This window comes from Sturnira hondurensis, unplaced genomic scaffold, assembly GCF_014824575.4.
Source record: "Sturnira hondurensis isolate 20B ecotype Veracruz unplaced genomic scaffold, ASM1482457v3 Scaffold0014384, whole genome shotgun sequence".
Taxonomy (NCBI): domain Eukaryota; kingdom Metazoa; phylum Chordata; class Mammalia; order Chiroptera; family Phyllostomidae; genus Sturnira; species Sturnira hondurensis.
Genome location: NW_028087015.1, coordinates 11815081 through 11833723, shown reverse-complemented (window position 1 = coordinate 11833723; position 18643 = coordinate 11815081). Strand labels below are relative to the sequence as shown.

General features: G+C 46.6%; 1 protein-coding gene across 1 annotated transcript in view; it reads right to left on the bottom strand.

Moving 5' to 3' along the window:
- Window positions 1-5295, bottom strand: part of ICE1 (interactor of little elongation complex ELL subunit 1) — a 50927-nt gene extending 45632 nt beyond the window's left edge. Inside the window, exon 1 of the mRNA XM_037062972.1 lies at window positions 4979-5295. Coding sequence (XP_036918867.1) covers window positions 4979-5062 — 84 coding nt within the window. The 5' untranslated portion in view covers window positions 5063-5295. The remainder of the gene's footprint in view (window positions 1-4978) is intronic.
- Window positions 5296-18643: the final 13348 nt, after the last annotated feature.

Genomic DNA, 18643 nt, shown 5'->3' with positions numbered 1-18643 from the left:
AATCTCCTTACATCTCTTCCCTTTTACTTAACTATAAATCGTCCTTCAGAACTCAATGTAGGTTCACTTCCTCTTATGAAGCCTTCAGATGTCCCGTCTGGATGCTCAGGGTACCCTGTACATCACCCAACAAAGTACTTATGCATTATGTCTGGATGCTTTCTCACGCATCTGCGTAACCCCACGCAGAACATGAGCTCTGAGCCTCCTCTGTTCTTGACCGTTCAAAACACACCACGGCATCACAAACACAGTGATCCTCAATAAATGTTTGCTAAATGAGTAAAACACAATTCTGCGAGCATCCCTGTAACATAACCATTGTCTCTTGATTTGCAAATCAATGTCTATGGGGACATACGTGTTAAGTTCCAAATGATGAAGGTCAAACTACTGGAAATTATCAATGTGAGTCCAGGACCAGTTTATGTAAATTACAGGCTCAAATCTGCTCCAAAAACAGCCAAACGCCATCTATTCTAAAACTGTTCTAGTTACATTAGCTAAACAGTATAACCATGTGCTTCAAATTCTCATCTGGATCCCCAGGAGATAAAATGGTTAGCTCTGCAACAACAAATTAAACTGGTAAAAAAAGGGGGGTGCGGGTAGTGCCCCTCCTTCACAGGAACAACATGACTTATGGCAGCTCAACTTGAAACCAGTCAATTTAAGCCTGTTGTTGATTGTACAGATCACCAGAGTAGTGTCCACACTGGTTTATAACCACCAAATTTTGGCAACCCGTATGGACCTTAACTTGTAGATCTCCCGTGAGCCACTGCGATCAGTTAGGGTGAGAAAACAGAGGGGAGATGATGTATTGGACTCCAAGTTAAAAAGGTGCATCAACGGGGTCGTCTATACACTTCTGAGTCAAGGCATGATCTCCGAAACACACTGTATCTCTTCAACCAGCAAGGAAAAGAGGGCAGGGAGGGGTAAGACATGAAATGAGATTTCCAGTGGGAGTAACAACTATTCAATCAGGACAGCGACAGTCAGACTCCCAGCACAGCTCAGAATGAAGTCACAGCACTAATGTGCATGCCTTCTGCAGAGAAGGTGCCTGTAATATGCCTGCACATTTTCTGCAAAATCCAGAAGTTTCAGCGTGTTAAAACTACACGGCAGGGTACTAATCTCTCTCTGTATAGAACCTCTTCGGTTTCTCTCTTGCACTGTTAACTGGAGCACAGAACTTGATGTTCTACTATGGAACACTGCAGAAATGTCTTTCCTAAGGTGGTGAATTGACCTTTCACTGACAAATCCAATTGCCTGTTCTCAACTCTCATGCTTTCCTAAGCTGATTTCCTACACACTACTTGTACATCTGTTTCTCCTTCTCACCATTCCATGCTCGCCTTCCTCATTGTCCAGCTGGTCTTCGTTCACTGACTCCTCAGGATGACATGTAGTCCCACGAATTGCCACAAAGGTTTTCAAAGTTTCTTTTAAGTGACAAGAACATACTCCTCCATTCTCCTATTCCCACCACTCACCAAATAAAATCTTACCACGAACTCAGCACTCATCGATGTGGCCTCTTATCTAATTCCTTGGAAGTATGCTACTGTACCCTGAAGCACTGTGCTTCACAAGCAACAAATGTGAAAACAGGTGAAAATCCTCAGCCCCACACTTCCAATGCCTCTACTGACCTGGTTTTGCTTTCTCTTGCCTCTGCCACAGTTCTCACGGCTGCTCAGATTTTAAATCTCTGCCCCTTCTATCTCCCTGACTCGAGATCTGTCCACTCCGCAGTTTCTCACAATCAGAACCTTTCTCTCCTCCACTCCCAGGCCTAGGAAATTTCAATTAGTCCAGGCTTTTATTATCACTAGTATGCATTAATAAGGTAATTTACCAGAGGTAGTTGCACCTCCTCCAATCCACTCTGCTTTCCTATGGTAAGAACAGTTCTTATGTGGTAACTATGCAGAACCCTTCACGGCTCCATAATGCTGACAGAAATTAAGAACAAAAATGGTAAGGTGTTAACCATCAAAGTCCCCTATAATCTGCCATAAATCTATTTTTACAGCCTTACTCTGTAATATAAAGATTTGTTCCAGAGACTCTATTCACCCTCCCCCCCCACACACCAAAAAAAAATTCACATAACAGAAAATCCAAATGCAATGGTGTGTCCACAGATAAAGAAGAGGCCTGCAAACTAAGGCCTTTAGCCTGTTTTTTGTAAACAACATTTTGATGTACCACATCCTGCTCATTCCTTTAACATGGCATGTGACTACTTTTAGACAATGGCAGAGTTGAGTAGTAATGAACACGAGCACCACAGCACCACATACTTATGAACTTGCTCCTTACAGAAAAAGTCTGCAGACGCCTGCGGTTAGAGGTTTAACAGGATTACTCCTATTGCTGTTTTGAGAACCAACTGTGGGAATACCGCAAGGGTGGAAGGCGGCACACTCCTTAGGAGGCTACTGGAATAATCTCCAGGCAATAGATTATAGTCATTCACACAAGAGTGGAAGTGGTGGGGATGGTGAGAAGTGAATGGGTACCAAAGACAGAGTGAATAGAATCAACTGATGGATTGGAAGCAGGTTTGAGAGAGAGGAATTAAGGATGACATAGTTTCTGGCCTAAGCAACAAGAAGGCTACAGTTGCTACTTTTAAAGCAAAATGGGGCCTACTATGGTGAGAATAGGATTTGAAGGAAGGTCAGATCCACTGCTGAACAGAATAATTCACATGGGTTTGTCTCCTAAACAAAAGTGTCCAATGGCTCACTATTCTTTCAGATTGAAAGTCAAAATCCTCACAATGATTACAAGAGCCTGAATGATCAGTTCCTCCATTATGGAACTTCAGATCCTCCAACTGCTATAGATTGTGCCCCCCACCACCTTCCAAAAATTAGTATGTTGAAACCTAATCCTCAATGTGATGGAATTTGGACTTGAGGCCTTTGGGAGGTGATTAGTTAGGTAGGTCCTAAGAGCAAAGCCCTCATGAATAGAGTAACGTCCTTATAAGACGCTCAGCGCTGTCTTCCCTCTCCTGCCCTGAGGACACAGCCAGAAGGCAGTCCTAAACCAGAAATCAGGCCCTCACCACCACCAGATCTGCTGGTGCCTTAATCTTGGGACTTCCCAGCCACCAGAACTATGACAAAGTAAATTTCTATTACTACAGGCCAATGAAGCAGATGAAGACACCGACATTCACTCTACCCCATAGCCTCCTTTCTCTTCCCCACTGAGCAGGCTCCTGTGTCAGGCCTCCGTACCTGTTTTTTCACTGTCTGGGATGCTTTTCTCCCAAGAAATCTACAGAGCTTATTCTCTATCCCTGCCCCACCCCTCAATCCCATTTAAACATAACCTTCTCTGTGTGGTTTCTTTCTGGCTATTGGTCCCTTCTTCCCCCACTTTTTTGCCCCTCTTCTCTACTCTATTTACCTTCAATGTATTTATTACCTTCTCACATAACTTGTCTCTTCCCCCCACCTCCTAAGAATGGAAGGCCCAAGAGAGCAAGGATATTTGTCTTTTCCCCTCACTGCTGTAATCATACAGTCTGAAACAGCACATGCTCAATAAATACTTGTTGAATAAACTGGCCCAAATAATAAATATAATTTGTCAAAGGCTCATGATAATTTCATTCATGTTCCCAGGTTTGGGAGAGATAAAAAAGAAAACCACATTGTAAACGCTTTATATGCAGCTTAACTCAATGATTTTACTACTAGTTCTCCTTCTACTCCAGAGTATCAGTATAGGAGTCCCTTTTCTCCTTCTCCTGCTCTCAACGATTAAAATGTTTGAGATCAGTTCATAGATAACACCTGCGTGCGCGCACACACATACAAGCTGTTCTTGGTGGCCCATCAATCCTACATTCCTTTCTGGTCCCATTTCATCAGCCATCTTCCCCTCTGCAACATGCGCTCACACCAGCCAGACCCTGTCCTCCTCAAAGACACTGTGCTCCTTCTCACTTCAGTAACCTTTCCACCTGTTAATCCCTCTATCTGGAAAGCACCCCCACACCTATTCCAGTCTGCTCCTTCTCACCACGATCTCCAATGTCACTCCCTCAAAAACACCCTGCCTGCCACCGCAGCCAAGAAACAAGACCACTATTTCAACTCCTTCTCTATTTTCTTCCTAAGACTTAAGACCACCTAAAGTCTTATTTGCATACATGTATCTTACTTATGACAACAGATCTTACCTATATTTGTTCCCCACTATGTGTCCCGCTTGCCTAGAACACTATACAAAATAAACAATCGTTTAATTAGTTCTAGTAGGTATGAGGGTGGACAGCTCCGATTTAACATTAAAGACACTAATATTAAAAAGTTACAAGACTCCTGACATCAGACAGCTAGAAGGTTCTAGCTAGAAACGAACACTTGGCACTGGTTTTACAACCTCACAAGATCTGGAGCCAGACACTAGTAACCCCTCTTCAGTCAGTACACAGAACAGTCCACGTAACAGCCAGAAACTCCCAGCATCTGCATGCCTTTATTTGATAAAAGACCCTCCCAGCCAACCCAACTGTCGCAGGAGAACCTGCCTCCAGGTAAATATTTTAAAACAAGCCAGGACAAGTAAAAGCCTCGGAAGAAAATATTCCTTCAGCATTTCACCTATCACTCACCAACCTAAGTATAAGCCCTGGGGAGCCATGAGGTTGGGTAAGTGTATGAGAAGGCTCTCCAAGAATTCCCTTACTCCACCCCACCACCGCAACCCCGTAAATGAATCCTGGGTTCCAATCCTAAACAAGCCAAAGGAAGTTGATCTCAAAGCAACCACCGTAGAAAGATGAGGGAAAACCTGCGGGCAGGGGGAAAGGGAGGAAAGCTTCCGCCAAGAAGCTGGAGCAGCGAGCAGAGACGCACCCCCGCGGCCAGACTCCCCAGCCCCGCGTCCAGAGGGGCCCACCGAGTGGCTCCGCGCCCTTGGCCCCGGGAAGACGCCGCACCTGCTGCAGGGAGGCGCAGCCCTGACATCGTGAGAGATCCGCCGCAGCTCCGGGAGCCGCCGAGTGGGTCTCGCCCGGCATCATGGTGTCGCCGCCGGGCCCGATGGACCCGCACGCCTCAGGGACCCGCGGCCTCAGCCCAGTACCGCCTCTGCTGACGCCGCCGGGGCCGCCGCCTGCCAGGCCGCTTCCCGCCGTATCCGGGCGGGTCCATCCGTGCACAGAAGTCCCCGTGGAGCAGACTAAAGGCTCCCTGAGCCAGAGCTGCCTCGGGCACTAGACAGAAACGCTACCCGGCGCGGCCCCCGAACGCGACGCAGCCCAGCCAGGGCCCCGCCCCGCCCTAGCTGGCCCCGCCCCTCCCCTCTCCTTGGGGTGGCCTAAGGTTGCGCCGGAGCAAAATAGGGAACAGAGCCGTACTGATGGGGTGGGGGCCACGTCCACAAAAGAAAATTCAGGGAAATCAGAGCATCTGAGGTGCACTCCCTCCACTGTTTACGAGTTAATGTGTTATTGCCGGCTTGGTGTATGACAGACTTTCTATAGGCACCTAAATCTTCAACTAAGGGGAGGTGACCCGTGATGATGTCATATAAGGCGTCTCCTGCGCTGTGAGGACCTTACCCTCAACTGGTAAGTGCGCGATTTATAACTGGAGGCAGCCGCGCTGTCCGAGTCCTGCCCGTCTGGGTGGAGCTCGGAGGACTACAGTTCCCGACGCTCCGCGCGACTGGCGGACCTGAGCAGTTCTTTGGCCGCGCCCAGTGGGCTTTATCGCGTAATCTCGGCCTTCCCAGTCGTTGGCCTTTGCCTCCTCCAGGAATGTTTTTCCTCCCGGCAGCTACCCACTCCTGCGGTGGTCCAACCCTACCCCCACGCCCGCAATCGTCGCTCCCGGATGTGGTTCACAGGCCCATCCCTGCTGCACCCCCCGTGAAGCTCTCGCTGTGGGCACTGCCACCCACCGGGTGCGGAAGGCAGCGGCGCCTGGCCTAGTCCTTGGCGACCCCGACACCGCTCATGGTGAATAGCCAGCCTATGTCAAGTGTCATCTTAATACCTCCTGGATCGGGGTAACAAAAAGCATTTTTCCCCTGGCCACAATTATTGGGTAACTTCAGGACCCCGATCCTTTTACTTGAACCGCAGTTTTTCGTTTCTCCAATTCTTTATCCACCGCCACCAGAATCTCAATAATCACAGGGAGTTACCATCCTTAATATCAGAAACCAACCTGGCTTCCCTGATGTCTAGTTATAGTCTAAACTGTTAGTAGTCATTACAAGCATTTTATGTGCTAAGTAGATTTGCTGACCTTACCAGCTTCTTCCTAAATCTTTAGTATGGAAATTGCAACTGGAAACTCCCCTTCCGTGAAAGCAGCCAGGAGTTCTTCCCTTGCCTACACTCTGGTTGACAGCTAGAGTTCTTACTGACACCTAAGATAGCCCAGTACCTGACTGAGGAAGTTTACTGACTGATCCAGATGAGCAGAAAACAAGAGTGGGATTAAACAGGAAATGAGAAATGAACAGATGTAGAGCAGGGGGATGCCGATACACGTTGGAAGACCGACACCAACAGGAATCTTCAATTTTGGGTGTAGTGAGGAGTGATACTCACTGCAGAACAGCTAAATTGTGATACCGCCTGGCTGTGAAAACCGCAAGCTGAGGCAGCTCTGGGGCCAGGCCTTTCTCCAGCTAGACAGCTCTGCTCCACGATGCATTGGTCTGCTATACTGGTTTGGTAGTTTGCTCTCTCTACTCCCCATTGCATCTTAGGGACACGTGGGCATTTAACCTCAGCCAAGGAAACCCACTCTGAGGGAAGGAAAGTTGCGCTCTGAGGGTTTTAAGGCCAGAAGTCCCCACCCTTAGCCCCTGATTGACCTGTCATGTAAATGAGGAGTCCAAATTCTCCCATTGTGATTGGTCCAAAGGCAGTGGTGTGCAGCTTGGGTTGGATGGGGAAAGCCTCAGTCCTATTGGTGCAAATAGGATCCCAGGAACTCCTTTATAAAGGCTGGCTCAGATGGGAGAGACAGTGTAGGCAGGAATTCAGTGCAGTCTTTCCCCTGAAGTGCTGATTGTGCGAAAGGCCTTTGTGTAGAAATGGCTGCTAGACTTTTTTGCTTTTTTTTTTTTTGGCCTGGTTACCCACCAAGAGCCCATTTTAGTAGGTGTTTTCTTTCTCAGGGTTCACATGACTCATTAGAGACAGGGGAGAGGAGACCTGTGTGGGTCCTGATGACTTTATATTTCTAACTTCTGGTCCCAGGGAGTTTCAGAGTAACTTCCTTTTTATTTAAGTTTTCCTACATTAGTAATTTTTTTCTGGAGTACCTCAGTGGGGGAGGCACCAGCTTACTGTACAGCTTTATCCCCCTCTCCTCCATCCACCTACACCCACTATACACCTACCACTGCTGCCTTCCTGCTTTTGCACAACCTGTCCTTCTCTTCCCTTTGCCCGGAATACCTTGCTCCCAGCTCTATATGTGGTGGTCCATGTATTCTAGAGCCCATGTTTTTCCTCCACATCTCCACATAAGGCCTGCCTCCTTTTCACCCCTTAGCCCTGAGTGATATTTTATAACACTACATTTTGACTTGGAGTAGAGCAAGTTTTTATGTTGTAGGGCAGAATTTTCCTTTTAAATCCTGCAAAGTTCTGTACATAGTAGGTGCTCAATGAGTATTAGAGTGAATCAGATTTGTCACAATTAAATGACAGGTAAATAAGAACGAACACTTCTGTTCAAAAATGAAAGTGCATTTGTTTCTATTTCTACCTTTCTCAAAATCAGTTCTAAGACGTTTAAAGAAAGAAATGAAAGTATTTGTGTAATGCAGGGTGGACAAACTCTATGTAAAGGACCACATAGTAAGTATTATATTTTAGGCTTTGGGAGTCATACAGGCTCTGTTGCATATTTGACTTTGTCATTTTTTTTGGAAGAACCTTTTAAAATGTAAACATCATTCCAACCCTCTAGTCTGTACAAAAACACGTGTAATTATAGGAAGTAAAGGAAACTGAGTAGGTCACTAGCTGAGGATTGCTGAAAGCTACATTGTTCCTCTTTCCCACATGGTGGGCCACACCTGTTTTGTCATCTTGATGGAAACAAACACATGTCTATACCAAAGAAAGTGATGAACAATGGTTCTGGAACAACATGCCTGGCTTTAAATTCTTAAGCTGGTGACGCATGTGAGCTGGTAGTTTCTTACAGAGGATCAGCTGTAATTTAGCTAAGAAGTGATGAGGACAGGGCTGAATTCTGAGCATCTACCAAAGAGAGAGTAGTCGTTAACAATTTGTTCATGGCATTTTTATTTTATTTTTGGAAAACAGAACTTTGTGCTTTTCTGTCAAAGTGCTCCAAGACCTAGAGGGATGTCTAGATTTTGGACTCTGATTTGGGGGCTTCCCTGTGCCTCTAGTGTCTGTAAAAGTCCAGTTCTTGCCCCACACCCACATCATCACCTTCCAGGTCCTTGGCAACTTCATGAAAGAAATTCTTTAGACTATAACACAGTTGTGAAGTGACTGAATATTTAATTTATTAATATATGCTTTCACTGAAATGGCTCATAGATTTGGTATAGAAGCCAAGGGGGTGTTTTTGTTTTGTCATAATTCAAAGTGGATAGCTATCTCTTCTTAGCTTTATGAAGACCTGCCCTTTAATTTAATGCATCTTCTTTTTTTCTTGTACATCCTCAGGAGATGTTTTGTGAAGTAGTTTGCCATACTAGCAGTCTGCAAATTCAGGGATATTATCTGATTATGTTAGATTAATTTCCAGATCTGTGAGGCAATGCTACCATGTGCCCACAAGATGTCTATCTTTCCCTGTCTGTAGTATAGACCCAAATTTAATTTCCTGCCCTACTGGTGACATATCAGGCCCCTTTATGTGTCAGTGGAGGGGCCACCTCTGGGGCATCCCATGACAGGAGACATTTTGTGAGAACCACCTGCCATTCACAGCCCACCAAAGCTCGGGGCTGAACTACCCTGCCCCGGTGTTTCTCTCTCCCCCGGGTGATGGTGCCAGTTTGCTTTGTCCCCTGAGATCAAGAATATGTCCCTCGCTTTTGCATACAGCCCCTGCCCTCACCTCCAAGAGATGCAAGTCTAGGGGGAGGGTAAACATTGTTTCTTCCTGTAAGATTAAGTTTACTCAGAAGTCAGAAGAATCCTGACTTTTTATTTTAAAACAAGCTTAGTTGGAATAGAATGCAAAACTGACAAGACAGTTAAAGATGAAGCACAATGTTAAAGGCCTTTTACACTTGCAATACCTTCTCTCCAGAAGTGCAGGCTCAGTCTGCCTTGTACAGTATTTTGTGAACGTCAGACAGCTGGGACAGCTTGTCACGTGAGAGCTTCTGATGGCCTTCAGGATTTTAAGAAGAAAAGTAGGGCTCAGAGAGGGTGACAGGTGAAAGGATTCTGTCAAGGGGAGTGGCTATGCCGGGGTAGGTCCCCCTTACCCAGAGAAGGGTATTGGAGAGGGAAGAGAAGTGTGTCCTTTCATCTTAGGCCAGTGAGGGGTCATGGAATGAATCTCATGGAGTTCCATGTGTACCTGCAGTGATTGGTGGCACACGTGGAAAGGTGAAAGGTAGTGGGAGATTCCTGGGGCTGTGGGAAAAGGGCAACTGGAAGTGAGCCACACTTTTACTAGCCTCAGACAAAGGTGGGGGTTTTCTGTGCAGTAAATATATAAGCTTCTCAATAAGAGCTGTCCAGGGACCCATGAGGACAACCAAAAGGGAGGACAGACACCTAGCAGGCGTTCCTGGTGCCCCGCACCCAGGCAGAGTGAAAGCGGGCAGCCTGGAGTAAAATGTTGCTGCTGTACCCACCATCAAAGGACCTGCAGCTGGATGCCCACAGCCTGCTTTGGCCACCTCCTGCGTCCCAAACCCATGGCAGACCATGGCAGCTGCTCACCAGCATCTGTTTCGGTTTTTCCTGGGCACTCAAGAATTCCCCAGCCTCCCTTGCAACTGACATGAGAGTAGGTTCCACTGGTTGAATGTCAGCATCGAGTCCTGTCGGTGATGCCTCTCCTCACATCTGTCCACTGCTCCCTCCACAGCAGTCACTGTTATCCCAGGACTGCCAGCTCCTCCCGAGAAGCTCTAAGGAGTCTCCCACTGCAGTAAACGTGTGCTCCTGCTCAGCCTCTGCCCTTGGCCACCCAGTTTTGAGTGGCATCTGGCTGTGCACAAAGGTGACACAATGGAGAGGAGCGAGGCAGACAGGCTCTGAATTAAACTGTATTGCCTCCCCACACAGCAGAAACCAAATCCAGACTCCCACAGACAATAAGGTTCCGCTGGATGTGGTCCATGCCTTGTACCCCATGCCGCCTGCTCATCCTTCAAATCTTCTAGACAGGTGCTTTCTCATCACTCAGGTCTCAGCCTAAATATTACCTCGTCAGCCCTTCCAGGCACGGGCTGCCCAGACAGTATTCTTTCACTGTCTTCAGAAGAGCATCCCATTAGTCTAGGAAGAAAATAAAACCAATGTAAATGATCTGAGGTGGTCTTATTTTATCTACGACTTGACTTCCCGCTTAACCCCTCTAGAAGGTGAGCATAGAGAGCAGGCACTTGGCTCGCTTGTCCTTCTGGAAACTTGGAGCCTAAGGCAGCACTTAGCACATTGCAGGCAACAGTGAGCATTTGTTCCGGAAATGGATGAATGTGCTTCTTTGAACAACTCTAGGAGTGCATGTTAATTTACAAATGAGTAGCAGGCCCAGTGGGATGAAGTGGCTTGTCTCACATGTCACAGGGAGGAAGTGACAGTGCTGGGACTTAGATGGAAGCCCCAGTGACATGCTGTGGCCAAGGCACACTCAGTGTCCAGTCTTGGTCTCCACCTTATATTATTAGTACTTGTCTGAAATCGGCAGATTGCTTTGCACACTGGGGGCTTGCAAAAGGTATTAATGACATGGAAAGAAATGCCCTTTTCTAATGAGTCTCTAAGGTTAGAGCCCTGTTGAAATGTGTGACCTGCCAGCCACCTTCTTTCTAACTAGGTCTGCTCCTAGCTCCCCCGCCCCCCCGCCCCCACACTGAGTGGTCCCAAGCCAGAGTCACAGGGCTAATTCCTCACCATTTTCAGACTCAGCATGCTGGAAGGACCACCTCTTCCCTATACTCATTTTTTCCCTCCTACTTCTGAGAAGCCACCACCATTTGGCATCCCACAGCTTTGATGGGTTGATTTCTCCCTTTCACCAGGTTCTACTCTACCAGGTCTCCTATCTCTCCTTTTTGTCTGTCTGCCTGCCTGTCTCTCCAGGCCATTCACCATGTGGGTACACCCCGACCTCACCCACACCTATTGTACATTACTCCTCTCTTTGAGGCCCTGATTCTTAAGAGCCCAGGGAGCCCTCAGATAACTTCGGGATGAGTCCACAAATATTCCGCAGGGCTGCTAAAGATAAAGTAGTATTCTAACTGTTAAAGGAGAAAAGAAAGTATGGCATATGATGGAAATGGTAAGGGAGACAATTCAGGATTGCCACGCTAGGTGCAGGGCACACTGCCGTGGGGTTTGCAACAGCAGACGGAGAGATTGGCTCCATGCCACATATAACAAGGGCAAGTGGGAGTGTGTAGCCAAGGAGCTGGTGGGGTCAGTGGATGGAACGTTTCTGAGATGCAACATCAGGGGTAAGAGGGTTCTGGCTAAACAGACTTAGCAGGATTCTTGCTGAAGTCGTGCAAGAGGGTCAGTGACCACCTGGAAATGGAGGGGGAGGAACCTGATCAGGTTTCAAGAGTAATCACATACTGTGGGTGGGGGACTCTGGTTACACTAACGCACCAGGATTCTGGCTCATATCCGTCAATGCAGCGATGACCATGGAGGCCCAGGAGTGAGAGTCTCATTGAGAAGAGAGTTCTGAGGAGTTTGGTCAAGGAGAGAGACTGTCAAAAAAAAGAGGCAGCTACTCTCAGGGCACTCTTGTCCCTTGTCCTCACTTCACTGCTGCCGAGGATCCTCCAAGGCATCATCTAACACAAGGATTTTACCTTTAAAAGAAGTGTGGGGTCATCTTTCTCAGAGCCATGACTCAAGCATAGTTTGAGGGAAGGCCTGCCCAGGCGGGGCTCAGCTCTAGGAAATCCACCAGGGCATTTCCGAACAGAAGCTTTTATATAAACGTCCACTGTTAGCACTCCAGGCAGAGACAGAGGGTTTCAGCACAGGGTGACAGGAGCAAGGCAGGCCTCCACGAAGGATTCATGGTGAGAGACCCAGCACCGATGCCTCAAAGGCCAGTCCCCTGGCACCTGCCTGGAGGTTTAACTCTTCTGGTGCCGTTCCTCTTTGGCAAGTCTGCAGGAAGGGGTCTTTAATGGACACTGTTCAAGGAAGGTGGTTCTCCTTTTGAGATGGGCGCCTCTGTTCCACTCCGTGGTAATGAAGGCCACTGTGAAGCAGCACCACCAGCACCCAGGGTGGCTGTACTACCTGCTGGGACTCACATCCTTCAGCGCCCAGGCAGCCCTTGCAGAGCTGAACTGGGGGCTGAGTCCCCACCCCCAGGGTGCCCATCACCATGTCATTCAGTCCAGCAGACACTCAAAACCCTCTGCTAACCTCTCCTGTGATTTTCACAAGAGTTTCATTCTCTGTGCTACTGTTTTCTGCAGACAACAACTATTTCACATCTTTCTTTTGGTCATTGCCTTCCTGGCCATCCTTCCCCAACCACTCCAGGCTCTGGCCCTCTGAGCCAAAAGGCTTGGGCTCTGCAGCCTCTTCTGGTGTGTCCCACATCCTGTCCTCACACTCTCTGGACCCACTCTGCAAATAACCTGATTCTATGATGCCTCTAATTCCCAGGATCCCACCTCTGTCTTAGAATCCGCTGCTCATCATCCTCTAAAAGGCCGTCCTTGCTTACTTAACCAAAACATCTACACTGACATCTGTAGAGAACAGCATTTCACCACCATTTTTGATGGTGATTAAATGGGAGATCTGGTAACCTCATTCAAAGCTTGGTACAAACGACCCACTGGTGTCATGAATCACACCTGAGGACATATTTATATGTACTTGTGAGCTTGGGTGTGCCCAGAGCTCTATCCTGCACTTCCTTTTCTCTCCCAGTCACCCACTGTGTGATTTCCTCTGGCCATGGAGCTTTAAACACCAGCCAACATAATCCAGCCTGGGTTTCTGGCCTGAACAGTATAGGTGTACGCTCACCGGTCTGTGTGCTGTCTCCCTGAACGTATGAGAGGCATCCTAAGCATCTCCATTCCAGTTAACAACCCACGTCCTCCCAAGGCCAAGGCAGATCATTCACACTCTACTCTCTGTCTCCCCACATAGGTTTGTGAGCAGTCAGAGCACCCGCAGCTCCACATCATGCGCAGCGGCCTCCCTCCCATCCTTGTGTGCCCCTATCTGTTCCATGTGCTCATCTAAAGGATGCATTCGACATAAGCCAGGTCAGATTTCTCTTGGACCAGAAAGAGTAAAACCCCAGCCTTGGAAATGTGTTACCTCCCTGTTTTCCCCACCTCTCTCTCCTCCTCACCTCAGTCTGGCGCTGGGGTTCCGACCTGCAGCCTGGGGTCGGCACCACCTCCTCCAGGTCTTTGTGGTGCTTTTCCTTTCTGAAGGCACTCTTCTCCCCAGCGTCCGTCTGCTGGCCTTTCTCCTTCACCCCATTCATGTCTCTGCTCCAGTGTCACCCAGCCGTAGGGCCTGCCTGACAAATCTACCCAGAGCAGCAATTTTGGTCAATCTCTGTTCCTTTTCCTGCTTCCTTGTCCTCCCAGTTCTCACCTGAAATTATCTACTTGCTTATTGATGGCTTTGTCTATAGAAGAAATGTTTCATGGAGGAGAGACCCACATTTTTTTTCTTCTGTGTCCCCAGTACCTAGGTCATGTCTCACACATGGCAATTATTTAACAAGTGGTTGTTGAAGTTTATCTGTATAAATATTTATCTGGATAAAAGCATAACCCAGTGAGGTTAAAAACCAAGAGCTCCAGCAATCTCACTTCTTGCTATTTACTCAAATGAATTGAAAACTATATCCACACAAAAGCCTGCATGCAACTGTATAACACCTTCATTCAAAATTGCCAAAACACAAAAGCAACCAGGAGGTCCTTCAGTAGGGGAATAAGTAAACTGTGATATACCCAGATAATACAGTATTACTCAGCCCTAAAAGGGATTGAGCTTTCAAGCCATGAGAAGACATGGAGGAAACTTAAATGCATGTTACTAAGTGAAAGACAACAATCTGAAAAGCCTACATACTACATGACCTTCTGGAAAATGTGAAACTATGGAGATGGTAAAAAGTTAGTGGCGGCCAGGGTGTAGGATAGAAGGATGTATATAAATTAAGGAAGCACAGAGGGTTTTTTAGGACAGCGAAACAACTCGGATACTGTAATGGTGTGTTCGTGTCATTACACATCTGTCCAAACTTATAGAATGTACAGCACCAAGAGTGAACCACAGAGTGAACTATGGACAGGGTGTGACTGTAATGCAGGCTCATCAGTTGTAACAAATACACAGTCTGGTAAGGGATGCTGGTAGTAAGAGCAGCTATACCTTCGTGAAAGCAGGAGGTAAATGGGAGATCTCTGTGTTCTAAAAAATAATTTCCATCAACAACAATAGCAACAAAAATCCCACTGAGGACGAAAAGTTGCCAGCAGTGGGAACAGCAGTAGCAACTCTTCGCACCAGGAGTAAGTAGTGCGGCGTGGTGAGGCGAGGCACCAGACACCAGCTCAGAGCCTGGAGAGCACAACGAACTGGGGTGAGGGGGTGAGCACAGACCACATCAGACAGGAGCTTGGAAGCCAGGGAAGAAGGGTTGCAAGGTTGTTAGGTGCGAGGGGCAGCTACTAAATAGTTTTCAGAGTGGAGTGGCATTGTTTGATTTCATTAGTGCTGCAGTCTGGAAATAGGCTGGGGGACTGGGTGTCGTGTCCCAAGCTGGGAAAGAAGAAACCAGCTTGAGGCCGGAAATCAAGGATGTGCTGCTTCAAAGACACGTATAACTGAGAGGTTGTTTTCTTCCTTTCTGCATTGTACAAGGGAAAATCACACAATACAGTTACCTGGAAAAGTAATGTTTTGAGTTTCTTACCTTGGAAAGATGTAATTTTCAAAACTTCCCTAAATCTGAAATTGAGGGTTCAGATTATTAGTTGGGATGGTTTTATTCTAAGATCATGAGAATATGGCACATTTAGTAATTTATCCAGGCAGGAAATGGTTGCCAAAAAGGAAAAAAACTGCTTTTCATTTAAAATAAATGTCTAGCAATTGTTTGAATTTTAGATAAAATGATACCAAACATCTTCAGCCAGAAATTTTCCTTTGGCCTCATCCTCAAGTTCTGACATAAAGAAAAATGGTGCTCAACCCTAACAGTGCATTCCACATACATGGTGGAAACTCCAAGATTTGTAGACAATCATTCAACATATACTAGAGCTAAAAAAATTGCTTAACTTAATGTTTTCCATTAAAAAAACAAGATAGGGAAGTATGACCCCAAACATCTCTTGGATGCATCGTGTTGAATGCTTGTTATATTCTGAATTTCTACTCAGAGAAGATTTGTTTTATCCACTGAGAAACTTTATAGATGTTAAGAAAACAAATTCAAATACCTGTTAAGCATAGATTGAAATCTCTTTGAAAATTCAGCACTAAGATCTGAGGAGGACTTTTGTGAAACGGATCACATCCCCGTCCAACTCTGAAGGTGTGAATTGCAGCTTGTCAAGTCTAACTTTGTTTTCAAGAACTAACAAATTAAAAGGGTATGTGGAAAGGAAGAGGGGTGAGGAAATGATGATAATGCTTTCTTCTTCTTTGCAAAAAGTTAAGCAACTGTGGACACTCTTGAGTAGACAAAATAACTCACGTTTCTGCTGATGCCAGGTAGCTATATCACTTAGAAATGACTCAGTTGTAGTTAACAGAGAATCCAACCTCATTTAAATGAGAGCATTTGATTTTAAAGGAGCGTGTTGGCTCATGTGACTTGTGGGGTTCAGGGCTCAGTGGATTTGACCTTTTAACTCTGTTTCAGTGATCAGAAAGGCCCTCTCTGCACCCCCACGTGGTGGTTGATGGCAGCTCCTTATTCTGCATTTCTGTGGGTTCTCATTGCGCTAGGAAGAAATGCTGTCTGTACCTGCTCCTAGCCTCAATGCCAAAATCCTGCGTCACATAAGTCAGGTGTCCATACCTGAACCAGTCTCTGCAGTTGGGAGAAGCTTAGATCTGGGTCACAGGTCCTGCCCACAGCCAGAAAGGAGCACAGGCAGCACAGCCTTGCCCCAAGGACTTTGTGGGTGAGGGACAGGTACCTACATGGAATCAGGTGCTTTTATTCAAGGTGGAAGACTGGATGCTGGATGTCCCTGGCACCCAAGCAGTGATCCAGTGGACTCTGTGACTGTCCTGCCCACTTGTGTTCCCACTTTATGCAGAGCTCAGAGGAGCGACATGGTGGCTAATGGCTCACTTTATGGCTAAGGTGACTGATGGTGTTAGAGACTTTAACAGTAAAATAAAACCAGATTCAGGAGGGTGGTTTTAAAGCCAGATTTCTTTAATGTGTTCACTCATGGGACATATTTTATGGGCCACTTTTCTCCTTGCCAGTTCCTGTGCAAGGGCATGCAGGCACGAGCTTGCCATGTCACCAGGAGCTCACTTCGGAGTCATGTAACTTAGAGTTAGGAGCAAAGAGAAACTGTTGTTTAAGTCATAAAAGAGAAATGGGGACATCCTAAAAACACCTAGTGGTCAGATATCACTGGGAAATTGAGTTATACCTGGATACTTATTTCAAGAACTTTATGTAGATAACATATAAAAACAAAGGGTTTAGCCCTATGCAAGTAATTGTTTTAAAGGAATGAGCAAGACACTCATCTACTTAACCGCCCAACTGATGATTAGTTGTTCAGATTAAGTAACTATAACTAGGACATCAAAACTTAACTCATTGCAATTAAATCAAAGTGTAGACAAAATATTATAGGTGAAAACAACAGACTTTTTCCAGTGGTACTGAATTTGCAAGCCTTTATCTGTACTTGGGACAGAAAGGACACATGGTGAATAAATGCAAACCACATGCAATAGACCAAATTGTGTAAAATTAAAGCAAATAATTTCTCATTGTTTAAACATGGCTTAGTGTGGTGGGTGGAGATGATTGGCAACAGCAGCCTCCTTTCATCTCTCGTGTATCTTTTACACACTAGACAGTGTGGAAAGCTATCACCACCATGCTCATAGTAGCTAGAATGATGGGGGTGAATTAGCCTCTGCCAATTAGATGCACTCACAAAAGTAATGGAAGAAGGAGGCCATGTTTCTGCTGATGGGACTTTTCCCCCAGGGGTGTTCCCTGTGCCATCACTAGATTGTTTAGATGTTGGGAGTTCTTGGCAGCCATGATGCCTAGAGCTTCTCTGCATGGCCAGGAAAGAAGGGCACTGAAAGTCACAGGTTGATGCTGTCCTTCTGACTCTGCGCCTTCCCAACTTGGCACAGGTCGCCACTTCTGATCTGCTTTGTCCTTCAGCGTCCCGGAGCCTGGAGCCGCTTTGCCAACCAGGGTCCAACAGTTCTGTGGACTTTCTGTTTTAAATGCCTTTCTACTTTGTGGGGCTGACTTTCCTCACAAATCCCCCCATGTGCCACAGATGAAAGTAAACATGACTGAGACATGATCTGATCTGCTTGGGGAGGAAAGGTGGCCGATCCCTCAAAGGGGAAGGGCCAAGAGCCCCTTCCTTGAGGGGCTTTTATTGGGTTTGTCTGTACAAGAATACAGGTAAGGGTCAAACAATAGATAGCATTCAAAGAAGTATGAGGGCTTATTCTCAGTTAGGGTCAGATAGCTAACAAGCCATTGAACTTTGAGGAACAAACTTCTTGCATGGACCCTTATCATTTAAATGACAGCATTCTAAACAAAGCAAGTTTCACAGGATTTTAACATATTCTTTCTTATGCCTGATGTACCCTCGATACCCACCCTTTCCAGCACAGGGCTGCACCGCATTCCCCATCACGGGTATTCAGGCTTAAGGGGATTAGAGGCAGGAAGTGCTTCTCCCAGAGAACATGGGGACTCAGGCTATGTCAAAGCCAGAGGTTGGGGGGGTTGGTGAGAGTCCATTGCTCCCTCTTTGTGTGCAGCCCCCCGAGTCCTTCCATGATGGCCTCCCACGTAATCAAGTCTGGCTTAGGTTGCCCCCCACCATGAGGGGTCTTACCCGTCATTGACTTCTGACCAAGTTTTGGGGGCAGGGAGAGGAAACTGAGGCAGCATTTGCTACCAGAGACAAGCTTTATCTCCTGTAGCTCACATTCCAAAGGTCGTCGCCTGCCCTTAGCCACAGGGGGGTCGAGTTACAATTCCTGAAACCAGGCAGAGCAGTCCACAACACTACGTAAGATGGTTGAAATTGTTTTTATTTCTTAAAATGTAGCACATATTTTATTTTTTTAAATGTACTCATATTAGTTCAGCAGCAGGTGTGTCTGTGGTCAGCAGACCCTTAAGGATGAGCCCGTGAAACTGTGTCTTGGTTGAACTGG